The sequence below is a fragment of the Somniosus microcephalus genome, chromosome 15 (genome assembly GCF_052327205.1).
Source record: "Somniosus microcephalus isolate GS21.2 chromosome 15, FLI_Smic_1.0, whole genome shotgun sequence".
Lineage (NCBI taxonomy): Eukaryota > Metazoa > Chordata > Chondrichthyes > Squaliformes > Somniosidae > Somniosus > Somniosus microcephalus.
Window position 1 is genome coordinate 114,791,831 of NC_141001.1, and position 25,658 is coordinate 114,817,488.

The 25,658-nt window shown below is 50.4% G+C and overlaps 1 protein-coding gene across 2 annotated transcripts in view; it reads left to right on the forward strand.

Moving 5' to 3' along the window:
• Positions 1-25,658, forward strand: part of kiaa1549la (KIAA1549-like a) — a 474,294-nt gene that overhangs the window by 151,416 nt on the left and 297,220 nt on the right. For both annotated transcript variants that reach the window (XM_086008325.1, XM_086008326.1), the window contains exon 6: positions 8,934-9,067. In XM_086008325.1, the coding sequence (XP_085864451.1) occupies positions 8,934-9,067 (134 nt within the window). The remainder of the gene's footprint in view (positions 1-8,933; positions 9,068-25,658) is intronic.

The window sequence follows — 25,658 nt, forward strand, 5'->3', positions numbered from 1 at the left end:
AATGACCTACTTTTTGGTGGTGTAGTTTGAGGAAAGATATTAGCCGAAAAACTCCCTACACTTCTTTGGATAGTGTTGCAGGATCTTTAATGGTCAACTGCACAGAGCAAATGGGGCCTTGGTTTAACAACCTCATCTGAAGGACAGTATCTGTGACAGTGCAGGGCTCCCTCGGTACGGCACAAAATGTCAGCCTAGATTGCTTGCTGGAGTGGGACTCGAACACACACAATCTTCTGGTTCAGAGGTACTGCCACTGAGAGAAGCTGACATTTATTGCAAGACAAAAATCAAAACACAACGGATGCTGGAAATATAAAATAAAAAGAGCAAACGCTGGGAATCCTCAGCAGGCCCAGGCCGTCTGTGGAGAGAAAGAGAGAGTGAGAAACAGACCTTTCATCGGAACTGACCTTCTAGCGCTTTACAGCCAGTGAGGTACTTGCTGTGTCAGCTGTGGCTCACTTGTTAGCACACTTGCCTCTGACATCAGTAATGGTTGTTGGTTCAAGTCCCACTCCAGAGACCTTGAGCACAAAAATCTAGACTGACACTTCAGTGGAGTGCTGCACTGCCAGAGGTGCCGTCTTTCGGATGAGACGTTAAACCGAGGCCCCGTCTGCTCTCTCAGGTGGACGTAAAAGATCCCATGGCACTATTTTGAAGAAGAGCAGGGGAGGATGTCCTGAGCCAATGATTATCCCTCAAACAGTATTAATTAAAAAAAACAGATGATCTGGTCATTATCACATTGCTGTTTGTGGGAGCATGCTGTGTGCAAATTGGCTGCTGCGTTTCCTACATTTCAAAAGTACTTCATTGGCTGTAAAGTGGTTTGGGACGTCCTGAGGTCATGAAAGGCGCTAGAGAAATGCAAGTCCTTTCTTCTTTGCGAAGTGTAGTCACTGATGGAATATAGGAAACGTGGCAGTTGCTGAGTGGAAGAACCCCCGTGGAAATTCATCCCCTTTTGAAGCCTTCCTTGAGGGACAGTTTGAAGAGCCCGGGCTGTCCAAGTGGCCAAAGTTGGAGGGAGAGCAGGGGGAGTCCTTACAGTCGAGCCTGATCCTATACTTGCCTGGCCCAACCCTATCCGTACCAGATCCTAGCCTCACTCGTAATTCCAACAGGGATCTCCGATAACAATCTGGAGTGGGAACCCTGGCTGTGTGTTTTTTTCCCCCACCCCTTCTCCTAAGCAGGGCGCTGGGGCTAATTGTGCCTAATTCAGCATGGGGCCAAGTATTCCACCTTTTAGCCTTCCTGGCCTTTGCGATTCAGCCAGGCACTGAGCTGCCAACCTGGGACTTGGCAGGTGGCAGTCAAGGGCCTAGCGCAAAGTGAGCAATATTCCCGCTAATAACAACAGAAAACGCTGGAAAAACTCAGCAGGCCAGGCTTGAGTTTTTCCAGCGTTTTCTGTTATTTCGGATTTCCAGCATCCGCAGTATTTTGCTATCGTATTAATATTCCAATATTCCCGCTAAGCCGCGCAGCCGTCTGCAAGGTCCTATGCAGGCCACTCGGCTTAGCGGGTATAGTTAGATATATTTCTTAAGGCTAAGGGGATCAAGGGGTATGGGGAGAAAGCAGGGACAGGGTACTGAATTTGGATGATCAGCCATGATCTCATTAAATGGTGGAGCAGGCTCGAGGGGCCGAATGGCCTACTCCTGCTCCTATCTTCTATGTTTCTATGCTCACCGGCTTTTACAGTGTCGGTACCGCGCCTGCGCAGAAATTAGAATGGGCCGCGCATTGAGGGGGGAGGCAGGCCACGTGGGAGGCAGTGCGGTTTCTGGGGGACGTGGAAGCTGAGTCCATTCATTGTATTGAGAAGCCGAGGTGAAGGGTCGAAGGCCACGGTGCAGGCCCACCCCCAGCAAGGTTGGCAAGAAGAGAGAAGAACTCACCGTTTGGGTTAGTGAAGCACGAGGAGTGTAGGTGGCAGGGGAAGACCGAAGGAGACAGTTCTGCGAACTGGCAACTAATGAGTTTGCACTGGGAGCTAGTGCTAACTACAGTTAATTACATTAGCAATAAAAAAAACGAGCAAGCATCACGTCACCGCCTGACTTTGTGGCTCCAAGCCCCAGGGCAGAGAGACAGGTTGACTAATTACCGAGCAGGTTGGCTTGTCAAGGGAAACCAATAAATTTATGGAAATGGCACAAACACTAATCAGTCGCCACCTCCAAATATCGGTCTCCAACTAGGAGAGTGAATGAATCAGTTACAAGCTCTTCTACTGGTGCTGTTCCCTGGTTCAGTTGACAGGAGATGTGCCTGTCTGGCTGGGTTAGAGTAATGTGCTGTCACGGTCAGGTCGGGAAGCCGACTTTTAACAATTTAACTACCCCAACACTCCAACCCACCATTTTTTGGGTGTTTGAAATTCCCCCCATTGACCAGATGTTGCTAAAACCCATTCTGCAGGATTTTTGTGTCATCCCCTGCTCTTCTTCGAAATAGTACCGTGAGATCTTTTACGCCCACCTGAGAGGGCAGACGGGGCCTCGGTTTAATGTCTCATCCGAAAGACAGTGCAGCACTCCCTCACTACCGCACTGGGAGTGTCAGCCTAGATTTTGCGCTCCAGTCTCTGGAGTGGGACTTGAACCCACAACCTTCTGACTCGGAGGCAGAGAGTGCGCTACCCACTGAGCCACAGCTGCAGTTTGGAGCTGACCTGGCTCCGGACAAGGGCTCTGCCCGTCTGAAATCTCACTCGTAGCTCTTGCTCTCAGACAGTACACGCGCCCTTAAAGTCACGATTTTGAGTTCGGAGTGACTGCAGTTCACAGGGCGTAAAAAAGAAAAGAAAGAATTTGCATTTACATAAACGCCTTTCATGACCTCAGGACGTCCCAAAGCGCTTTACAGCCAATGAAGTACTTTTTTTTGCACTGTTGAAATGTAGGAAATGCGGCAGCCAATTTGCGCACAGCAAGCTCCCACAAACAGCAACGTGATAATGACCAGATAATTTGTTTTGAGTGAATTATTATTCCAACATTGCTGAAACCCGTTCCACCGGATATTGTGTATCAACCACCAGTGGGTCTTGGATCAGTGACTTCACTGTTAAGGGAGCCTGAACCGCGATGGTACCAGCTTCTCACGGTGGCTGCAGGTAGTGATTTCCATCCGACTTAAACCGAGGTCCCGTCCGCCCTCTCTAGCCGTACTGCTCGAAGAAGGGCAGGTGAGTTCTCCCGAAGGCCAGGCTAATGTTTATCGCTCTACTCACATCAGATTAACGTGTTGGCCTCAATGCTGCTGGTGGGATCTTGCTGTGCGCACATTGGCTGCCGCCTTTCCCTGTCTCACCACACTGACTGACTCCACTTCAGAGGTACCTCATTGGCGGTGAAGTGCTTTGGGACGTCCTGAGATTGTGCAAAGCCTGATACAAGTGCAAGAGTTTATTTTTTTCTTTAAAAGCCCTTTCTTTCTTCGGTTCGCTTGTGGGGTAGTGGATTTGAGGAAGTCAGAGGAGGCTGTGCTTGGGGAAACGCGGGTGTCCAGCTATACCTAGCTTGGAATGTTCCAGAATGTTCTAAAAAACTTTGAAGCGTTTTACCCTTCCTGGCAAAATAGGGAGAGAATGATAAATGTCAGTAATGGAAGTCCATCTGGATTTGTCATTCAGTGACTGACGCACTGTGAAGATAAGAAATGCTCATTATATTGGCATGGAGCTGATACTGAAATAATTTATGTTAGGATTAAATTTGGAACAGTTGAAGCGTACTGGTGCCAGTAAGAAACAAAAAGAAAGACTTGCATTTCTATAGCACCTTTCACGACCTCAGGACATCCCAAAGCGCTTTACAGCCAATGGCGTATATTTTTGGAGTGTAGTCAGTGTTTTAATGTAGGAAACGTGGCAGCCAATTTGCACACAGCAAGCTCCCACACAGAGCAGTGTGATATTGGCCAGATAATCTGTTTTTAGTAATGTTGATTGAGGGATAAATATTGCCCAGGACACCAGGGAGAACTCCCCTGCTCTTCTTCAAAATAGTGCCATAGGACCTTTTGCGTTCAGCCGAGAGGGCAGACGGTGACCTTGGTTTAACGTCTGATCCAAAAGACGGCACCTCTGACAGTGCAGCACTCCCTCAGTACTGCCCCTCCCACAGTGCGGCGCTCCCTCAGTACAGCTCCTCCGACAGTGCAGCACTCCTTCAGTACTGCCCCTCCCACAGTGCAGCACTCCCTCAGTACTGCCCCTCTGACAGTGCAGCGCTCCCTCAGTACAGCCCCTCCGACAATGCAGCGCTCCCTCAGTACTGCCCCTCTGACAGTGCAGCGCTCCCTCAGTACTGCCCCTCCGGCAGTGCGGCGCTCCCTCAGTATAGCCCCTCCGACAGTGCAGCGCTCCCTCAGTACTGCCCCTCCAACAGTGCAGCGCTCCGTCAGTATTGCCCCTCCCACAGTGCGGCGCTCCCTCAGTACAGCCCCTCCGACAGTGCAGCACTCCCTCAGTACTGCCCCTCCCGACAGTGCAGCGCTCCCTCAGTACTGCCCCTCTGACAGTGCAGCGCTCCCTCAGTACTGCCCCTCTCACAGTGCAGCGCTCCCTCAGTACTGCCCCTCCGACAGTGCAGCGCTCCCTCAGTACTGCCCCTCCGACAGTGCAGCGCTCCCTCAGTACTGCCCCTCCGACAGTGCGGCGCTCCCTCAGTACTGCCCCTCCGACAGTGCGGCACTCCCTCAGTATTGCCCCTCCAAAAGTGCAGCACTCCCTCAGTACTGCCCCTCTGACAGTGCAGCACTCCCTCAGTACTGCCCCTCCGACAGTGCAGCGCTCCCTCAGTACTGCCCCTCCGACAGTGCAGCGCTCCCTCAGTACTGCCCCTCTGACAGTGCAGCACTCCCTCAGTACTGCCCCTCCGACAGTGCAGCGCTCTCTCAGTACTGCCCCTCCGACAGTGCAGCACTCCCTCAGTACTGCCCCTCTGACAGTGCAGCACTCCCTCAGTACTGCCCTGCTGACAGTGCAGCACTCCCTCAGTACCGCCCCTCTGACAGTGCAGCACTCCCTCAGTACCGCCCCTCTGACAGTGCAGCACTCCCTCAGTGCTGACCCTCCGACAGTACGGCACTCCCTCAGTACTGCCCCTCCGACAGTGCAGTGCTCCCTCAGTACTGCCCCTCCGACAGTGCGGCACTCCCTCAGTACAGCCCCTCCGACAATGCAGCACGCCCTCAGTACTGCCCCTCCGACAATGCAGCACTCCCTCAGTACAGCCCCTCCGACAATGCAGCACTCCCTCAGTACTGCCCCTCTGACAGTGCAGCCCTCCCTCAGTACTGCCCCTCCGACAATGCAGCACTCCCTCAGTACTGCCCTTCCAACAGGGCAGTACCGCCCCTCCGACAGTGCAGCGCTCCCTCAGTACTGCCCCTCCGACAGTGCGGCGCTCCCTCAGTACTGCCCCTCCGACAGTGCAGCAGTCCCTCAGTACAGCCCCTCCGACAATGCAGCGCTCCATCAGTACTGCCCCCCGACAGTGCAGCGCTCCCTTAGTACTGCCCCCGACAGTGCAGCACTCCCTCAGTACCGCCCCTCTGACAGTGCAGTGCTCCCTCAGTACTGCCCCTCCGACAGTGCAGCGCTCCCTCAGTACTGCCCCTCCAACAGTGGGGCGCTCCCTCAGTACTGCCCCTCTGACAGTGCAGCAGTCCCTCAGTACTGCCCCTCTGACAGTGCAGCAGTCCCTCAGTACTGCCCCCCGACAATGCAGCGCTCCCTCAGTACTGCCCCTCTGACAGTGCAGCAGTCCCTCAGTACAGCCCCTCCGACAATGCAGCGCTCCCTCAGTACTGCCCCTCCCACAGTGCAGCACTCCCTCAGTACTGCCCCTCCAACAGTGCTGCACTCCCTCAGTACTGCCCCTCCGACAGTGCAGCACTCCCTCAGTACTGCCCCTCCGACAGTGCGGCGCTCCCTCAGTACTGCCCCTCCGACAGTGCAGCACTCCCTCATTACTGCCCCTCCGACAGTGCAGCGCTCCCTCTGTACTGCCCCTCCGACAGTGCAGCGCTCCCTCAGTACTGCCCCTCTGACAGTGCGGGGCTTCAGCACTGCACTGGAGTGCCAGCATAGCAGCGTAGATTATGGGTTCAAGTATCTGGAGTGGGACTTGAACCCACGACCTTCTGATTCAGAGTATGGCCAGCCGTGTGCTTCAGGTGCCAAATTGGACGCTATAGCACCCATGTTACGGCTGTGCTGTGGCGTCACATTTCTACGCACGAGTGTCTGGAGTACAATAATATGCCAATGAGAGCTCACCTGTTCACCATTGTTAACAAAGCCGTCAAAGTGAAATCTGAATTCACCCAAAGGCTTTGCTTGACCATTCGAGTTTCTTTTCAGATTATTTATATTAAAAAGATTTAAAAGAACATAGAACATCAGAATTAGGAGTAAGAGTCGGCCATTTGGCCCCTTGAGCCTGCTCCGCCATTCAATAAGATCATGGCTGATCTTCTACCTCATCTCCACTTTCCTGCGCTACCCCCATATCCCTTTGATTCCCTAAATATCCAAAAATCTGCCGCTCTCCATCTTGAATATACTCAACGACTCGGCATCCACAGCCCTCTGGGGTAGAGAATTCCAAAGATTCACCACCCTCTGAGTGAAGAAATTTCTCCTCATCTCAGTCCTAAATGGCCGACCCCTTATTCTGAGACTGTGACCCCTGGTTCTAGACTCCCCAACCAGGGGCAACATCCTCCCTGCATCTACCCTGTCAAGCCCTGTAAGAATTTTGTATGTTTCAATAAGATCACTTCTTATTCTTCTAAACTCTAGAGAATATAGGCCTAGTCTACTCAATCTCTCCTCATAGGACAATCCACCCCATCCCAGGAATCAGTTTGGTGAACCTCTGTTGCACTCCCTCTATGGCAAGTATATCCTTCCTTAGGTAAGGAGACCAAAACTGTACACAATACTCCAGGTGTGGTCTCACCAGGGCCCTATATAATTGCAGTAAGACGTCTTTATTCTTATACTCAAATCCTCTTGTAATAAAGGCCAACATACCATTTGCTTTCCTAATTGCCTGTTGTACCTGCATGTTAACTTTCAGTGATTCATGTACAAGAACACCCAGGTCCCTCTGAACACCAACATTTCCCAATCTCTCACCATTTAAAAAGTACTCTGCTTTTCTATTTGTCCTACCAAAGTGGATAACTTCACATTTCTCCACATTATATTCCATTTGTCATGTTCTTGCCCACTCACTTATCCTGTCTATATCCCCTTGAAGCCTCTTTGCATCCTTCTCACAACTTACATTCCCACCCAGCTTTGTATCATCATCAAACTTGGATAATATTACATTTGGTCCCCTCATCCTAATCATTGATGTAGATTGTGAATAGCTGAGGCCCAAGCACTGATCCTTGCGGTACCCCACTAGTTACAGCCTGCCAACCCGAAAATGACCCATTTATTCCGACTTTCTGTTTTCTGTCCATTAACCAATCCTCAAACCATGTTAGTATATTATCCCCAATCCCATGAGTCCTAATTTTGTTTGATAACCTCTTGTGTGGCACCTTATTGAATGCCGTCTGAAAATACAAATACCCCACATCCACTGGTTCCCACTTATCTATTCTGCTAGTTACAACCTCAAAAAACTCTAACAGATTTGTCAAACATGATTTCCCTTTCATAAATACGTGTTGACTCTGCCCAATCCTATTAATAATTTCTAAGTGCCCTGTTACCACATCCTTAATAATAGATTCTAGCATTTTCCCTACTACTGATGTCAGACTAACTGGTCTGTAGTTCCCTGTTTTCTCTCTCCCTCCTTTCTTAAATAGTGAGGTTACATTTGCTGCATTCCAATCCACGGGAACCGTTCTAGAGCTATGAAATTTTGGAAAATGATAACCAATGCATCCACTATCTCTATCGACACCTCTTTCAAAAACCTAGGATGTAGGCCATCAGGTCCAGGGGATTTATCGGCTTTCAGTCCCATTAATTTCTCCAGTACTATTTTTTTTACTAATACTAATTTCTTTCAGTTCCTCATTCTTGCTAGACCCTGGGTTCTCCACTATTTCCGGGAAGTTTTTTTGCGTCTTCTTCCGTATTTGTTTAATTTCTCCTCCATTTCCTTATTCCCCATTATAATTTCTCCTGTCTCAGCCTATAAGGGACGCATGTTTAATTTTGCTAATCTTTTTCTTTTTACATACCTATAGAAGCTTTTACACTCTGTTTTTATGTCTCTCACTAGTTTACTCTCATATTCCAAAGGCCAAAATTGAGTGTCTCCCTGCAGTCCAAGAAGATTAGAATAGTGACTTGTCTCTTTGTTTTACCACGGTGTCAGCCATGGTAGCACCCTCGCCTCTGAGTCAGAAGGTTGTGGGTTCAAGTCCCCTCCAGAGACTTGAGCACAAAAATCTAGGTTGACATTCCAGTACAGTACTGAGGGAGTGCTACACTGTTGGAGGTGCTATCTTTCGGATGAGATGTTAGACTGAGACCCCGTCTGCCCTCTCAGGTGGAAGTGAAAGATCCCATGGCACTAATTTCGAAGAAGAGCAGGAGAGTTCTCCCCGGTGTCCTGGGGCCAATATTTATTCCTCAATCAACATCACTAAAACAGATTATCTGGTCGTTATCACATTGCTAATTGTGGGAGCTTGCTGTGCACAAATTGGCTGCCGCGTTTCCCACATTACAACACTTCAAAAAATACTTCAGGCTGTAAAGCGCTTTGGGACGTCCGGTGGTCGTGAAAGGCGCTATAGAAATGCAAGTCTTTTTTTACCTTCCATCGCTGGACTGTGCGAGAGGCACAGGTGGTACGAGATTCATCCGAGCTTGTCGAAGGAGATTCTTGTGTTTGGAAGTAAATCTCTCTCTTTTGTTGTTTCTGTCCCAGTGCTCCAGTTTGTGAGTACGACCGACATCATCAAGTTCTGCAGCTTTGTCCAGACTATGGAGGCGAGACTGCAGACAGCGTTCGAGGAAGCTGCATCTCGGGCTGCCAACATAAAAAGTAACTTAAGCGTTCAGGTAAAACCCTTTTTTTGGGGGGATGCGGGGGGTCGGGTGGCGGGGGGTGGTGCTTTTCTTCCCCTCCTTTGTAAGGAAGCACACCAATAAAAAAAATCACTTGTGAGGTGAAGTGGTGTCAACTTGCAGCAATTTGTTTAGAAAGTGTGGAACGTAGTGATTTGTGTTGTATCCTGTGCTGTGTTTCTCTGCTTATCTCTTTACCTGTCCCTGTTTCTGTTTCTCTGGGGGGAATTTTCCCAGCGCTGATGAGGCGGATATGGAGGCGGGACTGCCGGGAAATGGCAGAAACTGGGAGCGGGTACCGACCCCGCTCCCAACCCGCCTCCATGCCATCTTCCCGGGAGGCGGATCCTCGACTCACGCAGGGACCCGTCTCCTCGAGGCGGGAAAGGGATTAGAGCCAATTAACTGTTTTGGGCCTTTTCCCCATTTTACCCCTGCAAGTGCGGGCTTCCCGTTGGCTGCGAACCTCGCCAGGGTCGGCGAGGCGAGCAGTGGGTCTGCGGGGGTGAGAGGGATCGAAAATACCGCTGTAAAGGTGAGTGATGGGTTCAAGTGTGGAGAGGTAAGTATGAGAGGTGAGTGTAAAGTGTTAGAAAAAGTTTACTTACCTTTGCTTCTTCCTGCAGGCTTCAACTCTTGGGGATCCAGGGCAGGCTTAACAAGGTCAATCAAGGGAAAATAGTGTGGGTTTGCCAGACTTCGTTGGGGACGGGACTGAATCCCGACAACCAGCACTCCCGCCCCCAATACACCCCCATTGAGAAAATCCAGCCCATGATATCTGTCTCTCTCTCTGTTCCCTCTCTGACTTTCTCTCTGTGTCTCTCGGTTGTCTCTCTCTGACTTTCTCTCTGTGTCTCTCGGTTGTCTCTCTCTGTCTTTCTCTCTGTGTCTCTTGGTTGTCTCTCTCTGACTTTCTCTCTGTGTCTCTCGGTTGTCTCTCTCTGACTTTCTCTCTGTGTCTCTCGGTTGTCTCTCTCTGTCTTTCTCTCTGTGTCTCTCGGTTGTCTCTCTCTGTCTTTCTCTCTGTGTCTCTCGGTTGTCTCTCTCTGTCTTTCTCTCTGTGTCTCTCGGCTGTCTCTCTCTGTCTTTCTCTCTGTGTCTCTCGGTTGTCTCTCTCTGACTTTCTCTCTGTGTCTCTCGGTTGTCTCTCTCTGACTTTTCTCTCTGTGTCTCTCGGTTGTCTCTCTCTGACTCTCTGTGTCTCTCGGTTGTCCCTCTCTGTCTTTCTCTGTGTCTCTCGGTTGTCTCTCTCTGACTTTCTCTCTGTGTCTCTCGGTTGTCTCTCTCTGTCTTTCTCTCTGTGTCTCTCGGCTGTCTCTCTCTGACTTTCTCTCTGTGTCTCTCGGTTGTCTCTCTCTGACTTTCTCTCTGTGTCTCTCGGTTGTCTCTCTCTGACTTTCTCTCTGTGTCTCTCGGCTGTCTCTCTCTGTCTTTCTCTCTGTGTCTCTCGGTTGTCTCTCTCTGTCTTTCTCTCTGTGTCTCTCGGCTGTCTCTCTCTGACTTTCTCTCTGTGTCTCTCGGTTGTCTCTCTCTGACTTTCTCTCTGTGTCTCTCGGTTGTCTCTCTCTGACTTTCTCTCTGTGTCTCTCGGTTGTCTCTCTCTGACTTTCTCTCTGTGTCGCTCGGTTGTCTCTCTCTGACTTTCTGTCTCTCGGTTGTCTCTCTCTGTCTTTCTCTCTGTGTCTCTCGGTTGTCTCTCTCTGTCTTTCTCTCTGTGTCTCTCGGTTGTCTCTCTCTGACTTTCTCTCTGTGTCTCTCGGTTGTCTCTCTCTGTCTTTCTCTCTGTGTCTCTCGGTTGTCTCTCTCTGACTTTCTCTCTGTGTCTCTCGGTTGTCTCTCTCTGTCTTTCTCTCAGTGTCTCTCGGTTGTCTCTCTCTGTCTTTCTCTCTGTGTCTCTCGGCTGTCTCTCTCTGTCTTTCTCTCTGTGTCTCTCGGTTGTCTCTCTCTGTCTTTCTCTCTGTGTCTCTCGGTTGTCTCTCTCTCTCTGTCTCTCAGTGTCTCTCGGTTGTCTCTCTCTGACTTTCTCTCTGTGTCTCTCGGTTGTCTCTCTCTGTCTTTCTCTCTGTGTCTCTCGGTTGTCTCTCTCTGACTTTCTCTCTGTGTCTCTCGGTTGTCTCTCTCTGACTTTCTCTCTGTGTCGCTCGGTTGTCTCTCTCTGACTTTCTCTCTGTGTCTCTCGGTTGTCTCTCTCTGTCTTTCTGTCTGTGTCTCTCGGCTGTCTCTCTCTGTCTTTCTCTCTGTGTCTCTCGGTTGTCTCTCTCTGACTTTCTCTCTGTGTCTCTCGGTTGTCTCTCTCTGTCTTTCTCTCTGTGTCTCTCGGTTGTCTCTCTCTGACTTTCTCTCTGTGTCTCTCGGTTGTCTCTCTCTGACTTTCTCTCAGTGTCTCTCGGTTGTCTCTCTCTGTCTTTCTCTCTGTGTCTCTGTCTCTGTTCTCTCTCTCTTGCTTTTTTTTGTTCATTCATGGGATCTGGACAAGGCAAGGCCAACATTTATTGCCCATCGCTAGATGCCCAAGAAAAGGTGGTGGTGAGCCTCCTTCTTGAGCCACTGCAGTCCCTGCGGTGAAGGTATCCCACGGTGCTGTTAGGGAGGGAGTTCCAGGATTTTGACCCAGCGACGATGAAGGAATGGCCAATATATTTCCAAGTCAGGATGGTGTGCGACTTGGAGGGGAACTTGGAGGTGGTGGTGCTCCCATGCGCCTGCTGCCCTTGTCCTTCTAGGTGGTAGAGGTAGTGGGTTTGGGTGGTGCTCTCTCTGTCTTTCTCTCTGTCTTTCTCTCTGTGTCTCTCTGTTCTCTCTCTTTATCTCTGTCTGTCTCTCTCTGTATTGGATTATTACTCTATGGGTATTACAGATTGTTCCACAGGACAAGCAAACATCTTTTGCTGGTAGAATCTCACCAAAGTGCCATAAGTTTCCCCTACCTTAGCTCGTCCTCTCTAACGTGGCCTACTTCCTGGCCCCTTTCTTTTTTGCTCCTTTCTCTCCCACCCCCAGTGCTGTTGGCATATGGAACTTGGTTAATTCAGCTTCTGAAAGGTGTTCATGTTTAGTTAATTCGATATAGGGAAAAATATGTGGTTGGTATCATTGGGGAGAGAGAAAGAGAGAGGGAGACAGATTTCACTTAGCAACAGCTGGTGTTTGCAACAAACCGGCCTTGGATATTTTCAGAATAGAATGTTTAGGTTAGAAATATTATGTTAGGATAAGAAAGTCTAGAGACTAGAAGGTTTATGCTTAACACAGCAAGGCCACAATGTTTCTATGTGCTTCTAACGTTGTTGATGTATGTTGAAGAAAATGTGGACTTGTGTCTCTGGACCATGCAGTAGCCTGAGACTACCATATTGAGCAGTGCCCGCTCCAGTTTGATAAGAAAACAGTGTAACAGTGTAAGCTTTATCGTTTGTTCACGCAGCATGAAAGGACCCATGCCTTGGTCTGCGTGTCCTATCTGTGACCATACTCCGACTATACTCCGCTTGTAAATTGCTTTTTATGCTGAAGTTAAAGAATAATATGATTATAACCGGAAGACTGAATTCGTTACTGCTCAAGTGAATAAGCAGAGCACTGATTTAAGACAACGAGTGCCAGCTGTACTTTGCTGAATCCCAAATTGCAGCACCATTATTTTGTACCTGGGCATTACCTGGAACAGCTACGCCTCCCCGCAACATGGGCTGTGTCAACAACGGGGGAGCTTAATCGTTTTAAAAATAGACGGCATTAAGTCAGATTTATTAATACTGCAGATGAGTGCGGAATGAATTCGATGTGTGACTGTGTGCGGCTTTAATTGCAGCTCTTGCTTTTTACACATCTTATATGTACACACTTCATAAAGACATGAAGATTGCTGAGAGAAATCCACTGGTGAGTCACTCTGGAGAGTACAATTGGCACTTTGGTGCTGTGTGACTTGTGTGATTCAAGCAATCTCTGCAGCGGAATAAATCTTTCCGCCTTGCTGATGAGATGTTAAACTGATGCCCCATCTGCTCTCTCAGGTGGATGTAAAAGATCCCACGGCCACTATTTCGAAGAAGAGCAGGGGGAGTTCTCCCCGGTGTCCTGGGCCAATATTCATCCCTCAACCAACTTCACTAAAAAAGAACAGATTATCTGGTCATTATCACGTTGCTGTTTGTGGGAGCTTGCTGTGTGCAAATTGGCTGCTGTGTTTCCTCCATTACAACAGTGACTATGCTTCAAAAAGTACTTCATTGGCTGTGACGCTCTTTTGGGACATCCAGTGAATGGGCAAGTTGCTATATAAATGCAAATCTTTCTTTCTTTAAGAGATGCCTGGCACTAAGCTAGATCCTGATTTATATTGAAATTGGGCAGTCAGCCTCTAGGCTCACCAGTCATGACAGCGACCTACGGACTGCAACACTTCAGTTAGCTCTCTGCAGCTGGACATCAATGAAAATGCCTTTGGCTAAAGAAGATTGCCTATAGGAGCATAGGAAATTGATGTAAAAAGGGCTTTGTTGTCTCGTAAACTATCTTCAGCAGATTTCTAAATAGAACTATTTGGAAGAATGAGAGGTGATCTCATTGAAACCGATAAAATTCTGAGAGGGCTTGACAGGGTAGATGCTGAGAGATTGTTTCCCCTGGCTGGAGAGTCTAGAACCAGGGGCCACGGCCTCAGGATAAAGGGTCGGCCATTTAGGACTGAGATGAGGAGAAATTACTTCACTCAGAGGGTTGTGAATCTTTGGAATTCTCTGTCCCAGAGGGCTGTGGAGGCTCAGTCGTTGAGTATATTCAAGACAGAGATCGATAGATTTTTACACTCTAGGGTAATCAATGGATTTGGGGTAACAACAGAAGATGCTGGAAAAACTCAGCAGGCCAGGCAACATCCGTGGAGAGAGAAATAGAGTCAACGTTTCAGGTCGAAACCCTTCGTCAGAACTGAGAAAAAAAGGCAGGAAATGAAACAGATTAAAAGGCAGTTTGGGGGCTGGGAAATGGGGGAGGGGATGAAAGAAGAGACATTAAGAGATATTCAAGGTGAGACGAGATGGTAATAGGACAGGTAAAGAGACAAACAATGGCTCTAGATGAAGTGTGAAATGCGCTGGCAGAGTGAGAGACAGTTGCCATGTGGGAGAGAGAGAGAAAAGGAAAAGGCACAAACCAAAAGTGTGGATAAAAAATATAAAAATATAATAGGGGCCGAGGTTATGATCTGAAATTGTTGAACTCGATATTGAGTCCGGAAGACTGTAAAGTGCCTAATCGGAAGATGAGGTGCTGTTCCTCGAGTTTACGGTGAGCTTCCGTGGAACAATACAAGGGGCCGCAGACGGTGAGGTCTGAGTGGGAATGGAACGGTGAATTGAAATGACAGGCGACCGGAAGCTTGGGGTCACCCTTACAGACTGAACAGAGGTGTTCCGCAAAGCGGTCACCCAATCTGCGTTTGGTCTCCCCAAGGGATTTGGGGATCGGGCGGGAAAGTGGAGTTGAGGTGGATGATCAGCCATGATCTCATTGAATGGCGGAGCAGGTGCTAAGGGCCGAATGGCCGACTCCTGCTCCTATTTCTTACCCTCTTATGAACACACAATGCTATGATTGGTGATGAAATTATTAGGGTCAGTAATACGATAGCGGCTGCTTGATGCATTGAAGCTCTTTAGTCCTTGGCTCTATGCGTTAGCTGGCGCAGAGGTCTGAGGCATTCCCTACACCCTGGGCCAATATTTATCCTTCAGCCAGCACTAAAAACAGATTGTCTGGTCATTTCTCTCAGCACGGTTTGTGGGAGCTTGCTGTGCGCAATTTGGCTGCTCCGTTTCCTACATTACAACAGTGAGTACATTTCACAATTGGCTGTAAAGCGTTTTGGGATGACCTGAGAAAAAAGAAAGAAAGCAAGATTTGTATTTCTATAGCGCCTTTCACAACCTCAGGACGCCCCAAAGTGCTTTACAGCCAATGAAGTGTAGTCACTGTTGTAATGTAGGAAACGCGGCAGCCAATTTGCGCACAGCAAGCTCCCACAAACAGCAATGTGATAATGACCAGATCATCTGTTTTTTAGTGATGTTGGTTGAGGGATAAATATTGGCCCAGGACACCGGGGAGAACTGCCCTGCTCTTCTTCCAAATAGTGCCGTGGGATCATTAACGTCCAACTGAGAGAGTAGACGGGGCCTCGGTTTAACATCTCATGAGATTGTGAAAGACACTATATAACTGCAAGTCTTTCTTTCTTTCACCCAAAGTGCCCTGTGTTCCCCAATGTAGCTGGTCAGAGATTAGAATGCACAATGTGGGCACAAGTCTTATTAAAAGCCCAGTAAATATTTAAATAGGGTCTTCCCCGTGGCTGGAGCCCCTGGAATGGGTGCTGCAGGGGAGGACAGTGAAGGAACGGGGACAATATTGATCCTGAACGGTCCTCTTATTTATAGACCCTTATCTTGCCCCCTACTGTTTCTCTGACCTATTCTTCCGTCGTGACTTTGTACACGCACCACTTAAAAAAAAAAATCCCTTCCACTGGCTACTGGTGCCTGTCATTCTACCCTTCTTCTTTCTTGGGCAATCTCTCGGAACCGAGGATGACTTGCTTCCACATTAAAAATGAGTTCTCAGGTGACTGATGAGTCCAGTGCAGAACCTACAGGGGGAGAAATTGGGTATCGCCCCGTTTGGGGCGCTAGTTCTGGCGAAGCGCAAAGCCTAGCGCCAGTCGCGATTTAGCGCCACCTGGTGTGATATTGGGTCGTTGCGCCCCTGAGGTTGATTGCGGCGCTAAATCAGGCGCTGCACGAGGCTCTTAAGGCGCTAACCCGGCGGCGCAACAATTTAGCGGCAGCGGGGCGCAGCGCAGGTGCTGTCAATAATCACTTTCCCTGAGACACACTGGCGCCGGCCAGCTCTTAAAGGGGCAGGTCAATTGGCATCACCAGACACACTCACTGCCTTGTAGGCCTTCAAAGCGGTGGGAGCCTACCTGTGGCGCACCAGCCTAGCAAGACATGGCAAGGGTGAGGCAGAGGGCGGAACGCCTCACTGATGGGGCATTGGATGCTTTGGTTGGTGCAGTGGAATCAAGGCCAAGGAAGATGGTCGGAATGTGATTTATGTTTTGGACAGTCTCCCGGGTGTGAGAGGCAGTTATGTGTCAGTGTATTAGTTTTGCTTTCTGTTGCCATAGCTTTCTCATGTTTGAAGGAATCACATTTTGTGTAATGAAACACTTTCTTCATTTACAATGGCCATGCCTGCTATTTACATGCATCTTGCCCTTCACAGGCTTGGGGGTGTCAGACCGGTTCCATTCCTGTTCTTGGAATGGCAGCAAGCATTCCGTGAGAGGGGCCTAGAAGCTACTTCTGATCAGCCTCTGACGCGCAGCCTGAGAAGAGCCGCTCGCGTACAAGTTCAGGCCAGCAGGCATCTTCTCAGCCACCGACCGAGATGTCCTGCACTTTATCTGAGGCTGCAGATCTGGCTGAAGCAGCTGGCACAGCTCAGTCACCACCTCCTTTCTAAATCACAGCCTTCTGACACACTGCTCCTCCGCCATGTTCATGTAGGAAAACTGCTGTCGGAAAACCCTGCCAGCGTAAGGTCTGCTGTGGCGACGTCTGTTGGCCCTCCTCCGTCTCGCCATGCCCGCCCCCCTCTCCCAGCGTCTCAGTGCCCTTTCCAGATGATTCAGCAGCAGGACGTTCCCCTCCAATGCAGCCCCCATAATAAGTGCCCACAGGATGGTTCTCCATTGTTAAGGCTCACCAACAGCAAGGTGATGGTCAGAAGGCTGAAGATCGTCTGCCTGCGCTGGCTCAGTGGTCAAATGGCTCTCAGTGTGCAGCTCAGCAACTCTTTGTAGCTCTCGAGGAAGTTGTGCTCCAGAAATGGCTGCCGTTTTTAAACCACACCAGTCCCCTTTAAATAACGCCCCTCCAGGCCGAGAGCGATTGGGTAAGGTTCCCTGTAAGCTGTCACTAATAGCGCCAGGCGCTACGGAGGGGGGCGCCACTGAATTTCCGGTACGGGGCGCCCAAAAGGCGTTGCACACTGAAATGACGTCATAATCTGCCTGCGCCCATGAGCAGGCGCTACGAGTTTGCGCCAGCGCTAAATGCATGGTCAATATGGGGCGAGGCGCTAGGCACCCTGCGCCCGCCTGGAAATTGGCTAGCGCCCCACTTCTCGGCCTCTTTAGGCGTTAATCGGTGGCGCTACCAACCGAATTTCTCCCCCACAGTCTCTGTCACAGGTGGGCCAGACGGTGGTTGAAGGGGCGGGTGGGTGGGGTGCTTGGGTTGACGTGCGCTCCTTGCGCTGCTTGCGCTTGGCTTCCGCTTGCTCCCGGCGAAGAGACTCGAGGTGTTCGGGGCCTTCCCAGATGCTTCTCCTCCACTTTGTGCGGTCTTGGGCCAGGGATTCCCAGGTGTCAGTGCACTTTTTCAAGGAGGCTTTGAGGGTGTCCTTGAAGCGTTTCCTTTGCCCACCTGGGGCTCTCTTGCCGTGTCGGAGCTCCGAATAGAGTGCTTGTTTTGGGAGTCTCGTATCGGGCATGTGGACGATGTGACCCGTCCATTGGAGCTAATCGAGCGTGGTCAAAGCTTCGATGCTGGGGATGTTGGCCTGAGGGAGAACACTGACGTTGATGCACCTATCCTGCTAATGGATTTTCTGGATCTTGCGGAGGCAGCGTTGGTGGTACCTCTTCAGTGCTTTGAGGTGCCTGCTCTACATGGTCCATGCCTCTGAGGCATACAGCAGGGCGGGTATCACTGCTGCTCTGTAGACCATGAACTTAGTGCTGGGTTTGAGGTCCTGGTCTTCAAACACTCTCTTCCTCAGACCGAAGGCTGCACTGGCACACTGAAGGCGGTGTTGGACCTTGTCATCGACGTCTGCCCTTGTTGACAGTAGGCTCCCGAGGTATGGAAAGTGGTCCACATTGTCCAAGGCCTCGTTGTGGATTTTGATAATCGGGGGGCAGAGAAAGACGAAGGTCCTCTACCAAGCTGTCATTCTACCACCTAGAAGGACAAGGGCAGCAGGCGCATGGGAACACCACCACCTCCAAGTTCCCCTCCAAGCCACGCAACATCCTGACTTGGAAATATATCGCCGTTCCTTCATCGTCGCTGGGTTAAAATCCTAGAACTCCCTCCCTAACAGCACTGTGGGAGCACCTTCACCACACGGACTGCAGCGGCTCAAGAATACAGCTCACCACTGCCTTCTCAAGGGCAATTAAGAATGGGCAATTAATACTGGCCTTGCCAGCGACGCCCACATCCCGTGAATGAATAAGTAAAAAAATAAATTCAAAACCTGCCCCTTTTTGTCTTTCCAGTCATGTCATGTGATGCACTCCGAGAACACCACTAAAATATTTACACCTCTCCTCGAACCTGGACATTAGTTGGTCAGTGCTCCAAGCTGACTCCACCCTATCTACAAGTCAACTTCATCCTACCATGGACTTTAAATTTGGACTCTCTCTTATTGTCTCCTCCCTGTTCTCCGTTCTGGAGTGTTGGCCTTTATTGCAAGGGGTATGGAGTATAAAACTAGGGAAGTCCTACAACTGTACAGGGCGTTGTTGAGACCACACCTGGAGTACTGTGTACAGTTTTGGTCTCCTTATTTAAGGAGGAATATACTTGCATTGGAGGCAGTTCAGAGAAGGTTCACGAGGTTGATTGCGGAGATGAAAGGGTTGTCTGATGAAAAAAGGTTGAGCAGGTTGGGCCTATACTCACTGGAGTTTAGAAGAATGAGAGGTGATCTTCTTGAAACATATAAGATTCTGAAGGGGCTGGACAGGGTAGATGCAGAGAGGATGTTTCCCCTCGTGGCGGAATCTAGAACTAGGGGGCATAATTTCAGAATAAGGGGGCACCCCCTTTTAAATTGGAAATGAGGAGGAATTTCTTCTCTCAGAGGGTCGTGAATCTTTGGAATTCTCTTCCCCAGAGAGCTGTGGAGGCTGGGTCATTGAATATATTTAAGGTGGAGATAGACAGATTTTTGAAAGGTAAAGGAGTCGAGGGTTATGGGGAGCGGGCAGGGAAGTGGAGTTGAGGTCAAGATTAGATCAGCCATGATCTTATTGAATGGCGGAGCAGGCTCGAGGGGCCGAATGACCGACTCCTGCTCCTACGGCTTATGTTCCTATGTTTATAACCAGGAGATTACTATCCTATGCAACCTGAATTTCCTCTGTGTCCATTCGTGTGTGCAGTTTGGTTGCTGCGCTGGACCCGAGCCCATTGCTCCCCTCGCTCTTTATCTTTCTCTTCTGTTTGTCTCCCGAATCGCCACATCAACCCGTCACTATTCCACTAATTTCCCCGCCGCCGTCCCAGGTTTGATTTCCTCTTGGATTAGCCCGGAGCTTCCCTCTGCCTCTCTCGGCATTCTCCGACGTTCTCCGACTCATCACTTCAGCTAAGAGTCAAACACGTTGATGTGGGACCAGAGTCACATGTAGGCCCGGCCAGACCGGGTAAGGAAGGCAGGGTTCCTTCCCTAAAGGGCAATAGTGAACCACATTCCTTGCCACTTTTACTGACACCTGCTTCTTAATTCCAGACCTTTTTCAAACTGAATTCAAATCCTCAAACTACCTATGGTGGGATTTGAACCACAAGTTCTTGGTCTAGAATGATGAGTCCAGGTCTCTGGATTATTAGTCCACTATCATAACCACTACACCATCGTACTCAGTAGAGAGGGAAGCTCCATTCTGCAATCGTAACCTCAGAAAATGTACCCTGTAAAGTTCAGCACTTGTGACTTTAGCACTCTCCCTGATTATGATGTCAATCACTGAAGCAAGAAATGCTTAGCTCTTTACTGTGGCTTCATTGTGAAGCCCTATCCCTAGCGAAATGTCAGGTTTGATGCTCTGATTCATATTTTGCGACGTAAATCAGTGTATGATTACCATAGTAAGTTTATTGCAAGTCCCTTTCTCCGTCGAGATAGACCGTTCTCTGTCCAGTTAATTCTGAGTAATTGAAATCACCATGACAACAGCCCAGATATTCAGTGTGACCTCCTTTATATGTCTAATCAATTTGCCATCAATCCATTCCCTTTCTCTGACAATCCGTAATTTGCCTATTACAAATTTACTACTATTACCACCTCAGCACTGCAGTATAATTTAATAGCACTTTATCTTCCATCTATAGATGAAGCCTCCCATTGACTAACCTTGTGTAACTCTCATTCCCAGGCCTACCATTCTTGGATGTTTTTCCAATTATGTCTTTTGCTGATTCATCCGTTCCCATTGAAACGTATAAAATTCTGAGGGGGATTGACAGGGCAGATGCTGGGAGGTTGTTTCCCCCTGGCTGGAGAGTCTAGAACTACGGGGCATAGTCTCAGGATAAGGAATCGGCCATTTAGAAAGTAAAAAGAAAGACTCGTATTTCTACAGCGCCTTCCACGACCACCGGACGTCTCAAAGCGCTTTACAGCCAATGAAGTACTTTTTGAAGTGTAGTCACTGTTGTAATGTGGGAAACGCGGCAGCCAATTTGCGCACAGCAAGCTCCCACAAACAGCAATGTGATAATGACCAGATCATCTGTTTTTGTTGTGTGGGTTGAGGGATTAAATATTGGCCCAGGACACCGGGGATAACTCCCCTGCTCTTCTTTGAAATAGTGGCCATGGGATCTTTTACATCCACCTGAGAGGGCAGACGGGGCCTTGGTTTAACGTCTCATCCGACAGTGCAGCACTCCCTCAGCACTGCACTGGGAGTGTCAGCCTAGATTTTATGTGCTCAAGGGGGAAAAATTCGGTTGCTTAGCGCCTCCCGTTAGCGCTTCCTGGGGGTGCTCTGCACCTGGCGGGTGACACCGCTCCGTAACCCCAACACCCCTGCCGAGCTGCGGTATAATGAGAGCCATATCGCCACCAGGAACATAATTGAGCAGACGATCGGCGTGCCGACGGAACGGTTCCGCTGTCTGGACCACTCAGGAGGAGCCCTGCAGTACTCTCCTGAGTGAGTCTCCCTGTTCATAGTTGTGTGCTGCATGCTTCACAACCTGGCAATCCTGAGGACCCAGCCAATGCCACCAGGGATTGGTGCACCACCTGAGGAGGAGGCGGAGGAAGAGGAGGATGAGCAGGAGGATCAGCAGCAGCACCAATGTGAGGGGGAGGCGCACAGTGTTGCCACTGCAAGGGCCGTCGTCAACGGCTGATAAGAAACTGCTTCTAGGCCCCTACTCACAAGATGGCTTCTGGCATGGAGAACAACATCATGGAAACCAACCCGCATCCCCTATTGTCGGCCAAAGCTGGAATGATTGCAAAAGCCAGAGATGTATATTTTGAATACAACAACTTTTTTCTTTAGCAAACTCTGTGTGTGTCATTTATTCAGGACAAACAATCAGAAACAAACACAACAAATCATGAACTAACAGAACTGGTTCTCACAAGATGGAGAAAAACGGCAAAACAGTAAACAAATGTAATCACACGAACCTCGACCTTTACCACAAACATTCCCACCATTTATTTAGACCTCCTACTGTTTGCCCTTTGAGGGTGATCTCCATCCCCTGCGCACTTCCCCCCTTCCCACCCTACTGCTCCTCCGTAATGGGGTCCCAGTGGCTGCAGCAATGCTGGTGGAAGGCTGCTGAATGTCAGATGCAGGTACTACAGATGCCCTTGAAGGACACCCTCGACCAGCTCTGGGCCTGGAGGCCTCGGCTGCAGACTGCACCAACTCTGCATGGGCGGCAGCCGTCTGGGCTGGCTGTGTTGCAGGCTGTGGCAAGTGCAATGGGGAAGTGACAGTGCTGGGAGCAGGAATGCTGTCATCCTGAGAGAGGACAGCAACTCCCTGCTCGACCGACACACTGGCACTCCCACGGGGCAGTACCTCAGCATCTGGAGCACAGATTGCTGGCCTGCTGCGGCACCATGAGAGCCCCGGGTCAATGTGGCTGACCCAACAAGGATGGCAGCAGTCACTGCTTGCGTGACATCAAGCTGAGTCTGCATGAGAGCATTCTGAGTCTGGATGGCACCAGCCAATGACTGAATTGCAGTACTAAGCCGTTGCGTTGCATTGGTCTGTGCTGCAGCGGAGTGCTCCACACTCCTAGCCAGTCCATCCATGCTTTCGGGCACCCTTGCCACTGCACCCATGAGCTCAGTGCGCATGCTCAAAGCCTGGCTATTCAAGGCCGCGATGACGCGGTCCTCATCTGAGTCCTGTGCAGCAGGACTCGCTGGCCTGCTCTCCCTCCGAGGAGAAGGCCCTCAATCTTCCCTACCCCCATGGTGTTGCTGCAGCCCGCTGGAACCCAGAGCTTTGCCCTCATCAGACCCAACCCCCCTGCATCCCTCCAGGGAAGGCGTGGTACCAGTGTGGGCATGGGCTCCCTCGGGAGGCGCAGGCGGTGAGGCTCCGGCTTCCTCTTCCTCCTCGCCTGGGGCGTCACTGCCACTGGTAGGTTGAGGGACGGGCTGGTCAGCTGGTGGTTCATGATCTGAAAGCAGGGAGGTACAAGAGTGGCTTTAGCGTCAGGACGGGGACAGTGAGGGAGCAAGGACTGGAGACATTTAGTAAGTTGGATTGAAAGTGTAAAAGGCTGGTGTTGTGAGGGGCAAGTGGAACGAGAGAGGAGAGAAAGCTGATGAGCTTACCAACGGGGTCGGCCTCTCCAGCGGCCACGGCACCTATCACCTGGCTGGCAACGATCCTGTGGACGTGCGCCTCCAAATCGGTGAGGGTCTGCAGCTCAGCCGGCCCTCCACCCGTCCGTTGCTGCTGGCGCCTGTTATGAGAGAGCTTGGCCTGCAAGAAAAAGTATGGCGTCTGAGTGAATGTGCAGCCATGTGCTTTCCTGATGCGCCTCCCATAGTTGAATAGCCCTTAATGTATGCAAGGTGTGGAATGTGCGTGTGTTTTATGAGATGGCCATAGGTCTTGGATGAGTGTTGGGAATTTGGGGTTTTTAAACCCTCTGGGCTCAGAGTGAAGTTCAGATGGAGGGATGTAGAGGTATTGAAAAGCAGCCACTCACATAGAAACATAGAAGATAGGAGCAGGAGTAGGCCATTCGGCCCCTTGAGCCCGCTCCGCCATTCAATGAGATCATGGCTCACCCTGACCACCCGAGTGAGGTCGTTGAACTTCTTCTGACATTGGGTGTGGGTCCTCGGCACCAGGCTCCTCGAGGAGACGTGTTGAGCCACCTCCCTCCAGACTCTTCTGTATTCGCGTGGCAATGGCCTCCTGCCACTCTGTGGGTAGAGCACTGCCCTTCGCCGCTCCACAGCGCCAACCAGAGCCACCAAGGCCCGGTCGCTGAAGCGCTAAGCTCTTTCCCTGGGCCTCGCCATTGGTGGTTCCAGCACAATTGATGTACAGGTCTCTCCAGGCCGAGATTCAAGGCTGCAATGAGCAGGGTGTGGATGGAGAGCAAGATCGACCCTCCCCTTTAAGAACTGGCTGGCGCCAGTCTGTCTGTGTTCCATTGCTAACTGACATCACCTGAGCTTCGCCAGCGCTCTGAGGTAGCGCCTCGCTCCTCGACGTTAGCGCCTTAAGAGAGGTGTGTAGCGCCTGATTTAGCGCTCCAATCACCTCCAGGGGTGATAGAGGCCAAGTTTGCAGTTGGAGACGATAATTAGCGGCAGGCGCTAAACTTTGCGCCCGGACGATAATAGCGCCCCAAATGGGGCGATACCGGATTTCTCCCCCCAAGTCTCTGGAGTGGGACTTGAGCCCACAACCTTTTGACTCAGAGGCGAGTGTGCTACCAACTGAACCACAGCTGACACTTAGGACTGAGATGAGGAGAAATTTCTTCACTCAGAAGGTGGTGAATCTTTGGAATTCTCTACCCCAGAGGGCTGTGGATGCTCAGTCATTGAGTATATTCAAGACTGAGATCGATAGATTTTTGGATACTAATGGAATCAAGGGATATGGGGATAGTGCGGGAAGGTGGAGATGAGGTCGATGATCAGCCATGATCTCATTGAATGGCGGAGCAGGCTCGAGGGGCCGAGTGGCCTACTCCTGCTCCTATTTCTTATGTTCAAATCTGTTTCAGTAAATTCTATTACATTTGCTCCTTCATAGGCTGTAAACACCTCTGGTTTCATTACTTTAATTTCCACACCAAGGCCTAGAAATTAGGTTTGCCTCCGCCAGGGCTTTTGCGCCCGAAATTTTGCGCCCGCGATAATTGCCGCTGCGCCTGCCAAAAATTCAGCTGCCCCGCGCCCAGACGGCTGCGGGCGCTAATGGAGGGTTTCAGCGCCTCGCTATGGGCGCTGAATGCAGGTTTGCGGCGCTAATCCCCCGCTGCGGCACCCGATGCGGTGCGGCAGGCTGGGGTACTGCAGGCCTCCTCCTTCTGTTAAGGAGGAGCTGCCTGCAGCCGACCGCTGACCGGTCGATTCGCCCGACAAATGAGCCCGGCACCTCGGAGAAGTGCCGGGCTCGCGGGCCACACACATCAGTGCCGCGGGGGGGTGGTGGAGGAGACCGGGGAGGGAGGTGCGGGCGGGCGGCCGCCGGGAAAGTGGCCGGCCACCACTCCACCTTAATGCGCCGGCGCTACGTGCTGCAACATCCCGTTGAACAATCGTTGGTTGCGGCTGCCACGGGCGAGGCGGCCGCAACTGAATTTGGGCGTCCGGCCGCGTTACCACGGCAACCGGGACGCTGCGCACACCGATGACGTCATCGGTGCCGGCGCAGCGCTACCGGCTAACGCCGATGGTAGGGCCCAACGCAATTTCGATCGCGGCTATAATTCCGGCGCAAGGCCCTCTAACGCCTCTAATTGGGCGCTAACCCCACCGAATTTCTAGGCCCATGTGTTTTTGATATAAAAACAGCGTGGTTGCTCACCGTGTTCCTGCCCTGGTTGAGAAGTTTAAGGGGAGATTTAATAGAAGTGTTCAAAATCATGAGGGGTTTTGATAGAGTAAAGAGGGAGAAGCTGTTTCCAGTGGCAGAAGGGTCAGTAACCAGGGGGCACAGGTTTAGGATAATCGGCAAAAGAACCAGAGGGGGAGAATTTTTTTTTTCACGCAGCCAGTTGTTGTGATCTGGAACGCGCTGCCTGAAAGGGCGGTGGAGGCAGATTCAATAATAATTTTCAAATTGGATAAATAATTGAAGGGGAAAAATTTGCGGGGCTCTGGCGAAAGAGCAGGGGGGAGTGGGACTAATTGGGGAGCTCTTTCAAAGAGCCGGCACAGGCACGATGGGCCGAATGGCCTCTTTCTGAGCTGCATCGTAATGTGATTTTAGTATCAGAATGCTAAGATCAGGCTGTACAAGCCAGAATAAATGTTCTTGCTCATGCTTTCTAATTTGATTATGCAGATCATACTTACATCCCATAATTTAATAACCCTAATAACATTATGACTGTGGCCTTCCAGTTTGGTAAGGGTGGAACTTATTTTTTTGAGGAGTGATTGGCTCCCATTTTACTTACAGAAATTGGGCCTAATCTCCTAGCTCATCCAGACGTGAGGGTGACCTGTTAACCCATGAGAGACACATAGTGCACTGCAAAGA